The sequence below is a fragment of the Gasterosteus aculeatus genome, chromosome 1 (assembly GCF_964276395.1).
Source record: "Gasterosteus aculeatus chromosome 1, fGasAcu3.hap1.1, whole genome shotgun sequence".
Taxonomy (NCBI): Eukaryota; Metazoa; Chordata; class Actinopteri; order Perciformes; family Gasterosteidae; genus Gasterosteus; species Gasterosteus aculeatus.
Window position 1 is genome coordinate 6,416,483 of NC_135688.1, and position 17,690 is coordinate 6,434,172.

At 44.2% G+C, this 17,690-nt stretch overlaps 1 protein-coding gene across 5 annotated transcripts in view; it reads right to left on the minus strand.

Annotated features, from left to right (window-relative positions):
• Positions 1-17,690, minus strand: part of sphkap (SPHK1 interactor, AKAP domain containing) — an 81,454-nt gene that overhangs the window by 6,759 nt on the left and 57,005 nt on the right. For 3 of the 5 annotated variants that reach the window (XM_078098386.1, XM_040162658.2, XM_040162745.2), the window contains 8 exons: positions 10,366-10,425; positions 9,952-10,092; positions 9,425-9,692; positions 5,460-8,841; positions 3,757-3,918; positions 2,784-2,867; positions 2,127-2,170; positions 712-899 (listed from right to left, as the gene is read on the minus strand). In XM_078098386.1, the coding sequence (XP_077954512.1) occupies positions 712-899; positions 2,127-2,170; positions 2,784-2,867; positions 3,757-3,918; positions 5,460-8,841; positions 9,425-9,692; positions 9,952-10,092; positions 10,366-10,425 (4,329 nt within the window). The remainder of the gene's footprint in view (positions 1-711; positions 900-2,126; positions 2,171-2,783; positions 2,868-3,756; positions 3,919-5,459; positions 8,842-9,424; positions 9,693-9,951; positions 10,093-10,365; positions 10,426-17,690) is intronic. The other 2 variants (XM_078098387.1, XM_078098388.1) reach the window with 1 other exon arrangement.

Sequence of the window (17,690 nt, forward strand, 5' to 3'; positions counted from 1 at the left end):
AGTGAGCGGTGCGCTCTTTCAATTTGAATGTTCAGGTTAGGTGGTAACGTCAATACTTTGGGAAGCAAGGCTTTCACAAACGCGACCACGTCTCCATGTTCACTCTCCTCTGGTATTTGAAATATTCGAAGGTTATTTCTTCTCAGCCTGTTCTGCATATCGTCACAAACAGCTGAGAGCTGTTTTTCGCGTTGTAACAGGTACCTTATCACACGGTGCTGCCCTGCCCCCGCATCTTCCACAGCGCTCACCCTCCCCTCCAGCTCACCGATCCTCTGCTGGTGGTCACCGAGTTGCTCCTTAATATCTGTCATAGTTTTTTCCAAACGTTCAAGGGTCTTTGTTGTTTGTTTATGTCCCTGGCTGTTTTCGTCGCGGAATCTTCTCATTTCTTGTATTAAGGACATTTCGCCCTCACGTGTTACCTGCTCTTCGCGGCTACCGCTAGTAGCATCTAAGCTAGCGCTGTTTGTGCTCGGTTGTTTATTGTCAGTTTCTTTCAAATATCCTGACTTTCCTTGTCCTCTCGTTTTGGATGTGGTAGTCATCTTGTTCATGAGTTATTTTCCACCCTGAAGGCTTTATATATCTGCAGTTGTCACTGTTTTCTAACTTTTTCCTGACGGAGCCTCGTCTCTAACCTGCTCTTTCCATCATGACGTCACCGGAACTCCCCTGATTCGATGTTTTTGAGGCGACAGGTGAGCCTACCTTTGCAGCGCTCTTGTCTTTGGACTTCCTGAAGTGAAGAGCAGGGAGGCCCAGCTCGGAGGCGGCGATCCACTGCAGGGCCACTCTGAGCTCCGAGTCCACGCGTACGGCCTCCAGGTCGCAGTTTACCACCAACAGCACCCGGAGAGGGCCGCCGCCGCCGCCGGCTGACCTCTCCGAACCGCTCTCTGAAAAACAGAAAGGTTTACAGTTATTCTTTTCTAACATTAAAGGACCATAAAATAACCTTGGTATGGTCTGCTATTGATTAGTTACATTGCGGATGTTCTTGGTCATAGTGTCCTTTACAATACGAATGTCATAGGTAAAAAAAAAGTCATCGTTGGTTTCCCCCTATTGTGCTCTTCTTCCTCGTGTTTGTGTGTCTCATCAGTGGTGTAATAGTCGTTTTGTGTTAGTCTTTCATATTAATTTAAGGTGCTTGCTTCGTTTGTTGTTCTTCATTTTTGTTTGTATTGCATTTTTTAAGAGAAAAGAGGGTTTATTCTAATGAATTAAATACACTTTTGATGTAAAATGTGTCGTCTACACCCTCGGAGCACGACACCTATGCACAGAAATGTCATTGTCTACTTTTCTTGCTTGAACTCCTAAAGCCCACGAGCCAGACCTTTACGCTCCGAAGGCTTTTTACTAGTTTGAAAAAGGATCAGAAAACCTTTGTTGGAGCTTTAGTCATTAAACAAATTCTCCCACACTACTCCACTCCTCCGCTCTCTTCACTGGCTACCGGTGGCCGCCCGCATCCAGTTCAAAACACTGGTGCTCACGTACCATGCTGTGAATGGATCGGGTCCAGCTTACATCCAGGACATGGTCAAACCCTACATCCCAACCCGCACTCTCCGCTCTGCATCTGCAAAACTACTCGTCCCTCCCTCACTGAGAGCAAAACACTCGACTAGGTCTCGACTCTTCGCTGTCCTTGCGCCGAAATGGTGGAACGCGCTCTCTGAAGACATCAGGACCGCAGAGAGCCTTCACATCTTCCGTCGCAAACTAAAGACACACCTCTTCAGACTCTACCTCGACTAAAGACTAACAAATTGCAGCACTTAAATTGTACTTGTGACGTCACTCATCTATAGCAAATTGTAAATTCGCTTATTTGAGGAAATTGCACTTTCTTGTTTCTTGTTCTCCTGAGTTTGTACCCTATGGTTGAATGCACTTATTGTACGTCGCTTTGGATAAAAGCGTCAGCTAAATGACATGTAATGTAATGTAATGTAAACAAAACCAAATTTTGTGTTCAGGCGTCTCTGAAACTTCAGGCCTTTCCCTTGATCTTTAACACAGAGATGGCAGAATTGAGAATTGACGTTACAACTAAAGGAGGTGAATAATTGAGTTGATAACATTGCGGTGACGTGAGAATTGAACACTACACCTACCGAAGGCGTTTTCCTTCCTCAGATGTCCTTTCTCTGTCTGTTCACTGTGAGGGAAACAAACAACAGTTGATTGTTACAGTAACAGACAATCACTTCGACGAGTAGTTCACTTTCTTGGTAGGAGTAAGAAGAGAAAATTGATTTGACTCTTAGGTTAGTACGGGAATGAACGTCTGGTTGAGTTATCACAGCATAAAGACTGTAAACGGTAAAAAAACGTAAAAGGTAACGTTACATTTGATTTGTATAAAAAACAAAATGTACACGTGACACATTACGGGTGTACAGGGGGTCATGTGCTAAACCATTGAACCCGAAGTACAGCAAAAAAGCAACATTTCTCCCAAATGTTTAACGGTATTTACTATTTCTTTAATGAGTAGAAATGTTTTTATGTTTTAAATGCAAAAGACTGGAGAGGCTTTTATTTCTGAACATTAATATCTGCACAAAACGACGGAACATGTATGAGTATGAGCTATAATCATGGGCATGAATGCCGGTTACATGACCCCTTATGCTTCGCTCTAGGTGAAAAAAAGAAAAAAAAAAAGGAATATATCATCTACGTATAAGAAAAAACGGCACAATGGGGCTGATCGGACAGTCACATTAATGAGGAAAATTCCAGCCACGGCCTGTGACAGCGCCGCTTACCTGATTACTGTCATCTGACTGGGCACATCGGGGAAAGCATCCAGCTCTGCCTGGCCCAGACTGGACGCGCTGCTGGTCCCGTTCCTGTTAGCCGAGGGAAACAACACCCAGCGTCAATCGCATGTCATCTCCAGACATCCAGCGCGGTCACTGACGTGTGAAGAGAACAATAACCAGGCGCAGCGATGTAGGACATGTTGTTAATTAGCTGGTGATTAACATATAAATTGCAGCTGCAGCGGAATCGGACCTTCAGGGTCGGAGAGCTGGTGATTTTCGTCCAGCAGCAAGCCTGTCTGGGAATGAAGATGAGTAGATTTGGAGGTAGTTTAGGCGGACAAGGAGGGGCTGGGAGCCGAGCCCTTGTTTTCACAACATAGATCGGGAAATGAGGTGGTGTTAAAGTAAGCAGGTAGATGGAAAGGTTGCAAGAAGCGGCGAGTGTTGGTGGCGGTGCAGGTAGCTAGAACGGCTACAACCGTTAAATGAGCATGAAGCACAAAACTAATACAATTGCCACACTGAGCAGTGTCCCCTTTCGTCATCTTAACTCACGCACCAGTGTCTTTAAAAAAACCCTGATAAGATTCATATTCATATGCAATTTGTAATAGGTAATCACAACACATTCATTGTCTTTTAACGTGAATTGAAAACCCGGCCATTGAGACGGTAAGCTCAGTTCAACTAGCCTCACCGAGTAAAGAATCCTGTGGCAAACCTTCTGAACTAGATGGCTTTTGTGTGAGCTGTAACAGCCCCGAACCACTGCACATACTCTCAATGCTGTATGCGAGCTATGCACAGGCCTGCCTTTGCCATATGCTGCCTTCAGCAGGTGTGGTTATCGCAGCAGCAGGGAGTAAACTGGCACAGGGGAGCACAGGTGTCGCTAGCGATGGGCCGATGAGAGTGGGGTGAGGGTGGGAGCGGCAGCGTCAAGGAGCAGCGTCAAGGAGCAACGGTTACTGACCCCTCGCTCAGCTGGATAAAACTACTGGTCTCCTCGTGGGGGTCATCCTCGGGGGTTATATGGGACCAGCTCCCCGTGCTCTCTTCACTGCTAGCGCTCATAGAGCGCTTGCCGCTCTTCACTACTGCAGCCACCGCCGCGGTTGGCCTGTTCCTCTCACTGCTGGGGAGAGCAAACCGCAAGCTGGTGGGAATGACGATCGAATAGTTTTGCACAATGTCTGCTGTAATGTACCTTTGGCTTTTTTTTTTCGCCCAACCTTTGTTCCTCTGATCACTATTCATCTAAACACTGTGTTTTTGGTCTCAAAATGCATTCTAAGGAATTGGAGGTTGTACTGGGAGATTCATGAATACAGTACAGTCACACATAGAAATGACAAGCCTTTGGAAGTTAAAAATAACTACACCACATAAAAAATATAGCTCGTTCATTTCAATATATTTAATGCACGAGCAAACTGCACTCCCAGAGGTTCATTCAGTTCCTCAGGCAACAGATTAATTAAGTCATAATCAGAAGATCGGGGGATGCCATCCTTGACAATTCCAGAGGGAAATCCGACAGACTAGGCAAATGATTGAGTTCCACTCTTACACAAGGGACGACCAGATTCACTTCACTTGTTCTGGAGTACATGCATAGCAAAGTGAAAAGAAGCGTATGTTGAGACTCTCCCGAGGCCATGGAGCTTTTTTCCTCCCATTAACTATTGAAGTCTTGTTTGGAGGAGCTCAATGTCTTTATAACACTCAGTAAAAGGCCAACAAATAACAAATGATTCCCCACGTATGGATTTTACATTTCTACTTTCCCCAAGCAATGTGGAACATTAGCCCCTTTTCCCAATATCATTTCAGCAGGCTCATTTGATTCCACACTGAGACGCATAATGAACTGCTCCAGTATTCATTACTTTCACAATATTGTCTAAAATGTATTTTCTGGCTCCGCTCTCCTGCGTTTACTGAGAGGCCACTGAGACATTTTACATTTCTAGACTTTGAGTATTTTTAGACAGACAACGTCCAATATCTATGAATCATAAAGGGCCAACATACCCTTATTACAATTGAAGTGACTTCACGTAAACACCATTTTTCAGCTAAGCTTCTGCCAAACAATTTCTCTCAAGCAACCTTTAATCTATTCTGACACTACAATTCTTGCCTTTCTTGTGTCAATGTAATCTAAATAACTATCGAGTGTATTGGGGTTTCAGTGGGTTAGCCAAGCGTGAGTGCAGCCTGTACCGATCAGGGTGAATCGTACAGCCCCACAGAGGATAAAAGATGGAGCTACTAAAAGCTTTCTGCACACACAGTTCATGACCCAGACAGTGTGAGTCACAGCCTAGCCAAAGGTTTGTCAAACCACACACACTGCTAAAATAGATCCCTTTTCACAGTACTGGCTTTGTACCTGCCATTCTTTGATCAAACTTGGCCACTTGCCGGCCGTGTACTTTATTTGATCAGTGCAATTTAGACAACCTAATATTTACCTTAAAAAGTAACGTGTGATTCCTCGCTCTTACTCCTGTCAGAAGTGTTAATCTCTTGGTCTCACATCTAAAGTGTGATGATTCTGGTGCAGGGAGAAATATATATATATATATATATCGCGACCCCTATATGTAGGAGCCAGACCCCTATATGTAGGGGTCTGGCTCTGGCACAGAGGGGCTGTGAGCGGTGCACTACCTGTTGCCCGGAGCTCTCTCTGTACGCTTGGTAGCCGACAGTTCTGCGGGTGCTTCCTGAGGTCCCCCTACTGTTCTTTCAGGGTTTGACAGAGTCTCTTCATCCCTCTGATCGCCCTCGATGTGGATCAGTGGCACCTCTCTGGGGCCCCTCATGCGTGGGGCGCTGCTGTCGATGGTCCCGGACCCTACTCCAATACCAGTCAGCTCTTGATTGGACCTGCTTCGACCACAAGTTAGATGAGATTGTTTGAACCCCCTCCTTCTTTCACCAACAGGCATATATGCCTGTGATATTGACCCAGGTTTACCCCCGGCCACATCTTGCTGGCCCCCCAAGGCAGACTTGCCAATATCTACAATATCAGCTGCCAGGCGATTGGCAAACTGTTGCACATGAGGCTGAGAGTCTCCCGCAGCTTCCAGCTCAATACTGTCCTCCGGATCAGCAATGATCTTGTTCTTTCTCATCAAGGACTCAATGGAACTCGACCACGTCTCATTAATCAGCATATCGGTAATATGGTCAGTCCTACCCCTTTGATAGAGGCAGGAGTCTGACTTACACAGTCCTGTGGCCGACACTGAGTTGGTGGGGAAGACATTCAGGGTGTCTCCCCGCACGTTGCGGGCAAATCCGTCGAACGAATTTGCTTTTATGGGCGAGTTGACAGTCAGTCTCGAGTCTGAGGAGCGCCGGTCCGGGACAGAGGACTGTCGTATACAGAAGGGTGTTCTAGAAGGGGGGAATAGGCTGTTGCTCCACTCCTTAGTCTTTGCGATGCCATACTCTCTGTTTTCCTTGTCCATGTCCCGAAGCATGAACCTGTAGAACTCCTCCGTGATGCTCTCTGTGCTCGACTGTTTGGACAGGCAGGATGAGGTCCGGACATTAAGGTGACCATTTTTCTTTGACGCTGCCTGTTGTACGGCCGCAGTCAGAATGCTGCTGGCATTTTTTCCTGCATAGTAGTCCAGAAGAAGGTCAAAGCCCCTGCCCTCGGTCTCCATCTGGTTCACCATGAAGCGAGAAAACTCATCAGTGATGCTCTCACAGCTGGACTGCTTAGAGATTGAGCTACCGCGGCTCAAATTCTGACCTAACCGATTGCCGGGGCCCAAAGTGTTGGGTGTTCCCGTGGGGTCGGCATCTTCTTCTGGAATACTCTCATAGCTAGAGGCCTTCCCGCGGCTCCACCTCTCACACTGCAACCTGCTGCGCGGCTGGCCGGTTTTGGAGGTGTCCACGACGTTAAGCTCAGGGCAGTTCATGATCCTTGCCGTGACTTCTGAGGCAAAGAGGGCAAACGGGTCCTGTGGTTCATCTAGGTTCACCGATTCGTCCACCACCCGGTTCACCAGCCGCTCCATCAGCTCTGGTTGCTCCTCCGTTTTCCTCTTGATCTCACTGAGGCGTGGCGCCCGATGTTTCTTGGAGGCCGCATTGCCGCTCTGTGCTTCTTTCCTCCTGAGCACTGTGCGGCAAGCAGGGATCAAGTAGGCTTCTGGCCCTTCAGTAGATATCCCCTTCAGGGCACAGAACCAAGGTTGTTTCCCAGTGTTGTTTTCGAGGCAGATGGCGGCCAGTTCGGTGGCCATAGACACAACTGTAGCAGCCAAATCATCAGCATAGCAAGTAATAGGTGTCCTGGATTCTGAATCCATTCTCCAAGTAAGAAGAGAACTGCAAGAGTTAAGGGAGGACTGAGGTGTGAGCGAGGCCTGTCTGCCGTCACTGGCGATCACTACTCGTCCTCTTCGGTCTGTGTTATGAACTTGGGTTTCGCACAAAGGTTCTCTGAAGGCACCACTGCCCTGCTGGACCTGCTGGTGTTCAGAGAAGTCCTTGGCAGGCAAATAGGTGGATTTAGACTGACTTTGTCTGCATGGTGACTGCTGTTGTTTCTCTTTGCTGTGTGCTGTGGAGAAAGACGATATCAGATCATTTTCCTCAAGCACATATTTCTCCCGCAGCCCAGGAACCATGGTAAGCTTATCTGTGCAGTGTAAGATGCTGCACTCGTTCCCGCTATTAGTGAACTGGCCGTGGCCAACTAAGCAATGTAATTGACTAAAGGGATCCTTGCTCTCTTTGGTGGTTGATAGCTCCCTAGCACTGGTGTTGCCCTCTTGTGTCTCGTAGGACCCTTGGTCACATCTTGAGATATGACAGATTTTCTTCTGTGTCAGACAAAGGATATCAAACAGCAAATTGTTAACACTGTCCTGCAGAAAGACCTGAAGGCCTGGGGCATCTTTTCCATTACCCTCCAGTTCTTTTTTCTTTTTTGCTTTCTCTAAAGCATGTGTGAATAGGCTATCTGCCACCTCATTTATCAGGTCATCCACTTCCCTTTCATCCATGTAGGAACGTTTTGGACAAGTGATGCCATCTACTATCTTGTTATGCGTGGCCTCCAGCAGGTGGGCGATACTCCTGTAGCCTTGCGGCTGAGTCAGAACCTCCGCCGCTTCCCTGTGTAGGACCTCAGCGATGTTGGCACGAAACGCTTCCACACTGGTACCCTCGGCCACGCTGCAGTGCAGTGGGATGGCTGCAGAAGCTTTGGCAGCAGACATCAGACCACAGGACGCTGTGTAGGCTTCAGCGGAATCCGCGTCAGAATCCACGGACTCCTCCGACTGCTCTGTTAGTTCCACAGCTGCTACAGCACCCGCTACCTGAGCCATGCCACACATCGCCGAGGAGAAGGAGTAGTCAACTCTCTCCTCTCGTTCTGGCGGCTCCTTCTCCGTGTCTCCCTCTGATGCCGATTCCATGGCAAGCTGTTCAGTCAGCTCCGGATTGGTAATGGTGCCAATGACGCTGGCGGCACACGCCAGAGCCACCTCAACATGTTTGGATGGGTGTCCTCCACTGTGGTGGGTTGCTTGAACCTGTGTTCCAGTATCTGGCATCTCTTGGGCTTTGACGGTGACATCCTGATCAGGCACATGAGACACCGGAGCATCAGGCCATTCTGCCCCTCCGTCAGAATTGTCCGGGCTTTGAACTATCACAATCTTGGGGAGTTCAAAGGAGCATGTGCGCTGCTGGGAAGGTTCTTTGGTCTTTCGAGGACGAGTCGCGTTGGTCGTACGACTGGAGAGGGACACGCATACAGCAGCCTCGGAGACGAAGGAGGTTTCATCTTGGGATAGCCGTATGAAGGCGTCTTGCAGTACTGATTCGGCCAGATTGGTGGCGTAGTGACCGGCTGATTCCTTATTATGAAGGCTCGCTCGCTGATGCCCTTCTTTTTTCACCTCCGCCTCCTCCTTGTTCTGATAATTGGCCAGCTGTCCCCTCTGACATGCAAGTCTGGCACCATGTATCTGCGCAACCTCTACCAAGGTTTCTGCCATGTCACTACTCTCTGGTTCTATGAGGAGACAGATAAAAACAGAGGACAGCAGGGAATGAAACAGGTCCACAATGATAGACAGCAGCTTTATCGGTTCCAAAGTGTCACAGCAAGAGTGGAAACCCTTTAGTGCTGCGTTTTGTGCTATTTCTCCCCTTCAATTTCCCCTCGTAAATTTCCCCTTGTTACCTGTGTGGTAACACAGTGGCAATGAACACAAACCTCTTTCCCCTTTAAACGTTCTTAGTCAATAAAAAAAAAAAGATTCTGCAGTATTGCTGCCTGACCTTTCAACTTATCTTGCTGTGATGCATTTAGCTTTAAAATTCCACAGTATCTCTGTGCAATAATGAATTCATGTGCAACATCAACTCCCATATTTCAATGAGCTAAGGCCTAACTAAGAATGAGCCAGTCATGTCTCAACACTACCATTGCGAAACAGTTTAAGAAAATACTATCCACATGGATGGTTTTCAAGTTTCAAACCTGAAGATATTTTCTTAGTTGCTTAAGTAAAGGAAAATGCCATCACATCAAAACTTGTTCTGGAAAGATATACCCAGCAACAAACAAAAACCTCTATGGTAAAGAGGTTCACCATTTCTGAACCCATCGTCCTCGCTGTCATCCCCAAGGTGTTCTGAGGCAGTCAGGAAGTCTTCTTCTATTGAAGAGATGGAGCGATTAGTGTCGTCGTCGATCCTCTGCCTGGCTGCTCGGCCCTGCTGAAGCTGCAGCTCCTTTCCCCACTGGAGACCAATCAGGAACTTGTTGATCTCAACGGTGATGTTGCCGGGTTGTCTGGAGCGTCTCTGCGCTGAACACTGAACCAGGCACACGCCCGTACTTCTCTGCTGCTGCCCACCCTGAATGGAATATGTACAATTATCTACTACGCATGCACACAGAGAAACACATAATCGAGTCTACAGGGGACGTTTTTTATTGGAATGAATTTGGGAGGATTACTACGTAAAATGAATGAAGAACCTTAGCACAAAAGGTTCAAATCCCATCACACAAAATTGCGGAACAAAAGAACAGCTTGCTCTCTCTGCTCTACACTCCCGGACAATTCATTCAAAGGATTCTTGCAGAGGTTTATAGACATTACTGCAAACTCACCTGAGAGGGGGAGAGTGGGTGTGTTTGGCAAGTATCTGAAGCTTCTAGGCCACCGAGCAGTAGGATCTCGTTTTCCTTCGGCTGGTGGACGCTCAGCAAGTCAACAAGCTTTGGCAGGTCTGGAGAGACTGATGCCAATTTCTGCAGGACAATTACCAAGCACATGGACATAGATGATCAGAGGAAAGCTATAATGTGATATCCGTTGCTTATTTCAGAGAAACAGAACTGGGAGAAATCTTGAGCCATCACCAGCTGCAGAAGCCTCGAAATCTGCATATTGTCTAAACAAAAGAATCCCCTAATTCTGGGTAGTCATTTTGAATCCATGGCAACCGAGCCAATAATTATATATGAAACACAGGAAACAAAAATCCTGAGCAAAAAAATAAAAGAGATGAGGGTTCTGCTCACCTTGATGCATTTGTCATCTCGATAGTCAGTTTTTTGAGGGTCCAGATTTACAAAACAGAGCTAAGAGAGACAAATAGAGAAGGAAAACATGTCAGAGTGACAGACACAGAGGCTAAAAAAAGTAGGGGAAAAACATCCCAGATGTTAGAAGTGCAGTAAAGGGAAGTTACTGCATTGCCTTTCCCACTGCACAAATCCTACAAACCAGACAGAATGATAGCTTTCCTCTAAGTGACTCAACTACAGCAGGTGTCTTTCGCACCTGAAAAAACACTGCAGGGGACCGCCACTCATTTTCAGAGACCTGTCTAAAAAAGACCTTCTTGTCTCACAGTGGCTGCCAACAGCCGGATTACGCCAGCATTGATTTTCATTCTGTCATCATCTCCCTTTTTCCACTTTTCTGTTCCTCTGTCGCCACTCCTTCATTGTGCTTGTCACACCCTCCTCCTCCTCTTCCTCCTCCTCTTTCCATCTCGCAGACCCTGGCCTCCGGCTGCAGGGTTTAATGGTGTGCAGTGTGCAGAGTCCTCGTGTCGGTGCTGGGGAGTGTGCGACGCTCCGCCGGCCGTTTTTCGATTGTGCAGCGCACAGCCTCTTATCCGAATTAGCGTCAGTCCTGCGTGGCCAAATGGACCAAGCCCGTCACCGACAGCACTCGATTGCATGGCGGCATTGCCGTTACTAATCAGACCTCATGTGAGTCACCGAGGCAATATCTGTCTTTTCCCCGTTTCTCTTTTAGCTCTGCCATCTCCATATCATGCAAAAAAAAAAAATATATATATATCAATCTCGTTTCAAAATCTTGACGCAGCGGCGTATGAAAGAAGCTCCAATGAGCCGTGCTTCCATTCTTTGGGCTATACTGAAGAAGTTACAATAAACAAAATGTATTCCCCGGCAAGTCATGTCATGGTTTAGAAGCCAGTATAGATGCAGCATGAATGCCTGTGTGCTGTAAATTCATGTATATTTCCTCTTTTAACATCATGCCAATGCGTCTCCCTGTTGTCTCGCTGCAGATCTGAAAGGGAAGGAAATGAGCAGCTGCAATAAATAGGCCAACATGCTCATGAGTATATATTTCAAAATAAAGCTATAATCCTGCAATACTTTGCATATTTCCCATACTTTCGAAAATAGTCTGGGGTTTGCTTTATTGTAAAGCCAAGATTATAAGAAGGAACGACACCAGGGAACAACAACAATTGTCTGCCTACCCAGATTGAATGTCCTTCAACTGAACCGGTAATGCAGCACTTTCTGAACAGGTCAATTTCCCGTCCTCTCTAATCGGGTATCTTCTAGCAGAAAACATAATATTTTCCAAACTATTAAGTTTAATGTGAGGAAAATTGCCGCTTGCAGCAAAAGTCAGTTAAAAATAGGAAGTCAATGAAAGATGACATTAAAAAGGCCGGATCAAATTTGATCTCCCCTTCATGGATTACATGCATCACTTACAGCCTTTACCTGAATACCAAGAGGCTTGCCTCCTTTGGGTATTTAGCGTGAAGTACAAACTGTTTGTTTATTTGCTTGTATTTTGTGTTGTGTGACGGGGATCAATCTGTCAGAATAGCGGTTAAATGTCAAAGTCATACGCAGAGGACCTGAGATTAATCCACATCATTTGCTAAAACCAACAACAGGCAGAATTTTGCCACTGGCTGACCCTAAAATTCTGCCATTGAATTTAGTTTTTAGTAATTTTGTTACATGCTATGGTTGGTGTTGCTGAAAGCATAGAATAATGTTTATGTGTCTGTGGTGCAGATAAAAGCTCTTTATCTAAATAGTGATGTGCTATGAATACAGTATCCCCATACAACCTTTCCCCTAACACCATAATCCACAAGAAGAAAAGTCTATAATTTGGTATTTGGAAGTTAATTCCCTTTTTCCATCCATTCCGCAACACACTGGAGGTTTGGCACCCTAACTTAGTAGCACCTTGACAGTATTCACCAAAAGCCGAAAAAACATTTTCCCCCATCTGGCAACACGTCCCATGCAGATGACCCACAGTTTGAGGATAAGCCAACCAAATGATGCCCAATTTTGACCTTGAGAAGGGTTACAGTAATAAACTTAAAGTAGGAGGGGCCGTAAACAACACGTAAACAACAGTTGACGAATATAAAGAGAGTGAAAAGAAAACAAATATAGAGACGAAGAAGGATTAGAAAAGAAGATTAAAGTAATAACTTAATGTGTGGATAAATCAATACCATGGATGTCTAGTGATATACTTAAGGGCTTGAGTAATGCTCTAAATTAGATGGACAGTTAAATATTAGGTCAACATGGAAAAAAATATATTTTCAAAAAAGTCCCGGAAAAAAAATATGCAGATATTAGGTCGAGAAAATGAAAAAAGAAATACAAAAAAGATTTGGTCAAGGTTTGTTATTTCAGGGTAAAGTGTCACAGAAAAAAATCATGGAAAAAAAGCAAAAAAATATTTTGTCAAAAGATTTCATGGAAAAAAAATATAAATATATTTGGTCAAAACTTATTTTAGAAAATTACAAAAGTACAAAAGAGGTAAAAACATATTTGGTCCAAGAATATGATGCAAAGAAAAGAAATTATATTAGGTCAAAAAATATTGTGGAAAATAGTAAACAAATATTAGGTTGAAAAAGGTTTCAAAAATATTTGGTCCAAGAATATCACACAAAGAAAAAAACCTATATATCAGATCAAAAATCAAAAAAAAAAGAAAAAAGATTGGGTCCAAAATTGAAATATTTAGTAGAAAAATGTCATAGAAAGCCCAAAAATATTATGCCAGGAAAAAAAAAAGTTTACTGCTAACTTTGTCTGTTTAATGTGTGGTGTTCAGCTAGTTGTTTTAGCGCTTTGTTACAACTAAGGAGTGGTGAGAGTGAACCTACGTGGCAACCTGTAGGGGCAGAATGAACTAAGATACAAGCTTGCAGAGTCCTTGGTACGTCATTACGAGGCCTTCCATTGAAATCAAAGTAATCATGTGATCTACTGTTAACATAAGGGTATTGGTTATATGCGCTTAAAAGGGTTGGTATTGTGTTAAGACTAATAGCGCCAGATAATTATGGATTTTACTCATTTTTGATGCAAAAACGGGCAACAGATTAATCCCCAACGCTGTAGACTTGGAATTACCAGAAAGAAATATTATATTATATTTATTTAGGGCAAAATTACGTCAGTTTTCTGTTCAGTTTACAAAGGTGCAAATGGTCCACAGACCCAACAGTGAAATACCTTTGGTATGGTTGGAGGCAAAGTATGTGCATGAGTGTGTGTCTGCATGAATCAACTGTCCCACTTTATTTATTTATAAATCCCATTTGGCCTTGGATGTACAAAACTGTCAGGCAGGCAGATTGCTCTCTTTCTCCTACCACACCAGCACCTAGAGCTTATAAAGATACTTTGCCACAATTTGAACACAACACTATGTGCACAGACTTGGTCGATACAGAAAATGATTACAAAGATTTAAGTCTCCTTTGTCCGTGAAAGCTTTATTCTTCCTCAGCAGCCCTTTGTCTCTTTGCTCACCACTCTGATCCTCCCACACACAGCCGCAGGACTTGGTTCTCCTGTCTTCCTTTAAAAAAAAATGTTTTTTTCTTAACTGTCTCCTTTTTGTTTTTCCGTGATTTGAAATACAGTACCTTTGGTAAGATGCCCATTCAGTCCTGAGCTGTGCTTGTTTTGTGTGGTTTTTCAGAAAATATAGCTACTTGAAAGACCAAAGTAAACTCCTCTGTGATGCTCTGCTGGTGCTGCATGGAGAGTTACAAAATCTCAGGGGTAGGAAACGCTATAAATTCATTATAATCCATTTGAAGTTCAGTTTAATTCAAATTAAGTTTGGGGCTTTAAATTAAGTTTACACTGTTGGCTGTAAACAGCCTCCCTTTGTGTTTATACATTTGTGTGTGTGTGCTTATGTACAACATCATTCTAAGAGGAAGTACCATGTGGTGGAATCACCTGCGACACATTGAAGTTATCCAGGCTATTTCCAATCTAAGTCTATCTTTAAGTATTTTCCCACTTGTTTTACCAAAAAAACTGGGAAAACTGTTTGGCTGTGCTTTAGCTCAGGGCTAAAGGGAACATCAAGAGGCAGATGCTGCTGGTTCTGGTTTCACAACATGAATAATAAGGAAAATGTTAAAAAAAACACAGGGTATATAACATTGTGGGGGAATTGCATGTATTCCCTTTAGGGTCAAAAAATCACTGGCATCATAAATGTATCAGTTAAAACATGACATGTTAATAGATCCGTATCACAACCTCAAGTAGATTAATTCAGCAATGCCTGCACTATAGAAAAGTCTATGGTCTCCCCGTTTTACACATTTTACTTTTTTTGGTTTTTAACGTACTAACTAAAATTTACGGTTTTGCTGAGAGCTTTTACTTTCATATAAACACGGCTGGTTTTTTTTTTTTTTAAAGACAACCGTGGACTAAAACCTTCACTCTCATAATGTCAGATGGAAAGTGTGAAGTAAAAGGAAGAAGGAAGAAAGATCTGATCCTGGCATATTTATCCTGTTCTCGCTCTCTCTGGGCCGGGAAGGGACAGGTCAGGACGCAACCCACTCGCCGAGTGTGAAGTGTTTGAATCGGGTGATGAATGGATCGCTCTCCTCAACGGACACCAGGTTCAAAGCAGGACGACAGAAAGCCGAAGGAATCAACGGCGTTGAGGAGGAACACTGCAGGTTTACCACACCAGACGTTCCATGTTAAAAAAAAACAACAGAAAAGGCTCAAATTGTTTTCAAAAACTACTGCAATCTCAACCTTTAAGTGTCACGTCGATTGAAAACACACATCGGTGAAAGGCAATCCAACGGGTTATTCAGATGCACAGAGATTATGTAACCATTTGGCCCCTATATACGGCGCCGTCCTCCTCTTCAAAATGCTCAACCTGCACAATCTCTCAGGGGTGTGATGAGATTCAGTGTGACTATCACAGCAACATGACACTTCTCTGTGACTTCATGCATTAAAACATGAGTGAGCGATCACAGGTGACAACATGATGCAGCCAGAGGTGGATGATGGAGTGAAACGCAGGAAATCCAAAGCTTTTATCTTTTATTTAGCTCACAGATTTATGGCCTTCTGCTCTCGCTGCTTGGAGGAAACGTTATTTACGCTCAACCCTTCATTCAGTCTCACTTTGGATTAATTCTTAAGGACTGTAGTCGGCTTCCAGTAAAATCAGAGAATGCTGTTTTTTAAAATGTAACTAACCGCCCTTGAACCGCTCAAGTCCACTAAAGCTAAGAAGGTCAACAAGGAAAACAACACACAGTCCGCGCACACGTTTTCCTACTTGGATCAGCCGTCATCTCATCTCTCACTTTTTTCTCGTTTTTTCCACACTCAGCCTCCCTGTACGGTTCAGGCGGGGGAACAGAATAATTTATTTCTCACGCAGTGTTGTCTATCCTATGGTCCTGTTTGATTGATTATCCGCGTAAAAAGCCAAACGTGGAATCGAGAGCCAGAGGAGCAATCCGTCACGTCGGAGCTCGCGAGCGATGCTGTGGGCAGACGGGCCGCATCTGTTTGCGATCGCGTTGAAGTTTCCCCTGATTCACAGAACAACATGCACGGAATCAAGAAAACAAACAACCGTTGTCTTCCATGGTATTTATGAAGATGAAGTTGCTTTGCTTTTACACTTCACAAAAAGAAAAATGAAGATAGAGCTGCACAATCTCAGACTGAGGTTCGATTTTGTCCTTTTCAGCTGAGACCAGAAGTGATGTTTTCAAGTTTTCTTTGTTTTCGCTGTTTGCTGTCACGAAGCCTTTCAAGCAAACAATTCTTCAACTTCAACATTCAAATTCCAACAACCCACTAAAAACCTTCAGAAATCAGAACTCGTTGTATCAGCAAAGACTGGGAGCCGTCTCGGATACAAAATATGACTAAATGAAATCTTTGATAAATCTCACAGCTGTTTTTAGGACCTTTGTACGTCCTGTCCTAGATAATCCAGCTGGCGCCTGAGGCTTTCAGGAACATTCAATGCTCACACTTACAAAGTGCTGCATGATCGTGTGAAAACAGTGCTCTTTGGTAAAATACTGCTATTCCGTTTACCTTCGTAGTGATTATCACACATGTTTTGGGGAGCAATGTGTTGTTATTCTGCATGAGAGGGGCCGTCTACGTTCCATGAGGGAACAATTTAAAATAAACAGTAGCTCTTGCACAAGTAATCATTTTGTGGTGAGGAAAAACCGCAGGGAGTTTCGACGGCATCATTTTTTATTATAAATGAAGTGAGCGTGAATATGTAAATTATTTTAAAAAACGGAGAGAACAGCATTCCATCGCTGCCTTTAATTACAGTCTTTTTTAGAGTGGGGACAATTCACTGAATAGTATTTTCAATAACTCGTCAGTGCTGGCTTTATTTAGAGAATACATGTTGTTCCCACCAACATGAGCCTGCCTGTGAGCCTCTGACAGATATAAATCCTGAATGCATTTCATGCTTAATTTGCACTTAACAATGAGTGAGTGATCAAAGGTGACACATTCGATTGAGAGGATTAAGCATGTGTGTCCTCTGAGGCGAAAAGCCTCCATTTTTTAGCTTACTCCCTTGACGTGTTTTCTAAGCGACACGCAATGTTTATATTAATCCAAATGTTTGTCCAGAATATCATCACTAAACACTTGCCAATCATCTCCCTCCTTTTTCTGTCCAATATCACTTATTATGTTTTCAAAGGCTTCCATGGCGCTGTCCTAAGCGTTGCGTAATTTTCTTGTTGCATATTCCTCATACAGTTACATGTTATGTGCTACATGACAACATGAAAAGAAGGCAAAGGTAAGATTATGTTGCAAACTTTTGGCAAATTGTAGCTGAATGTTTAATGTTACATTGATTCAAAGTGCATCATTGAATGGTTGTAGACGTATGGCTGGTAGTTGGAATCAGCGAAATCTACACTATCTAACTTACCAGCTGACTTAAGAGTCGGCCCCTCACTCTCAGCTCAAATAACTATTCGAATTTTCTGTCTAGCGTGGTATTTTAAGATTTGTCCCAGATCTGTCCCAGCACGCAGTGGGGCTGTCAAGGGGCAAGGAGAGATGGAAAGACGCAACAAAAAAAACAAAAACGTTTTACACCCGTGTACACTTTTGCTGGGCCCTGATCCAGAAAGCCGCTTCAGCAAAAACTCTTGAGTTACCTAAAAACTGAGATGAGGGAAACTCTGGGTTTTCAGTTGCGGAGCGGGAGGTAACTTAAACTTAAATCTTGGTCTGTTACCGTG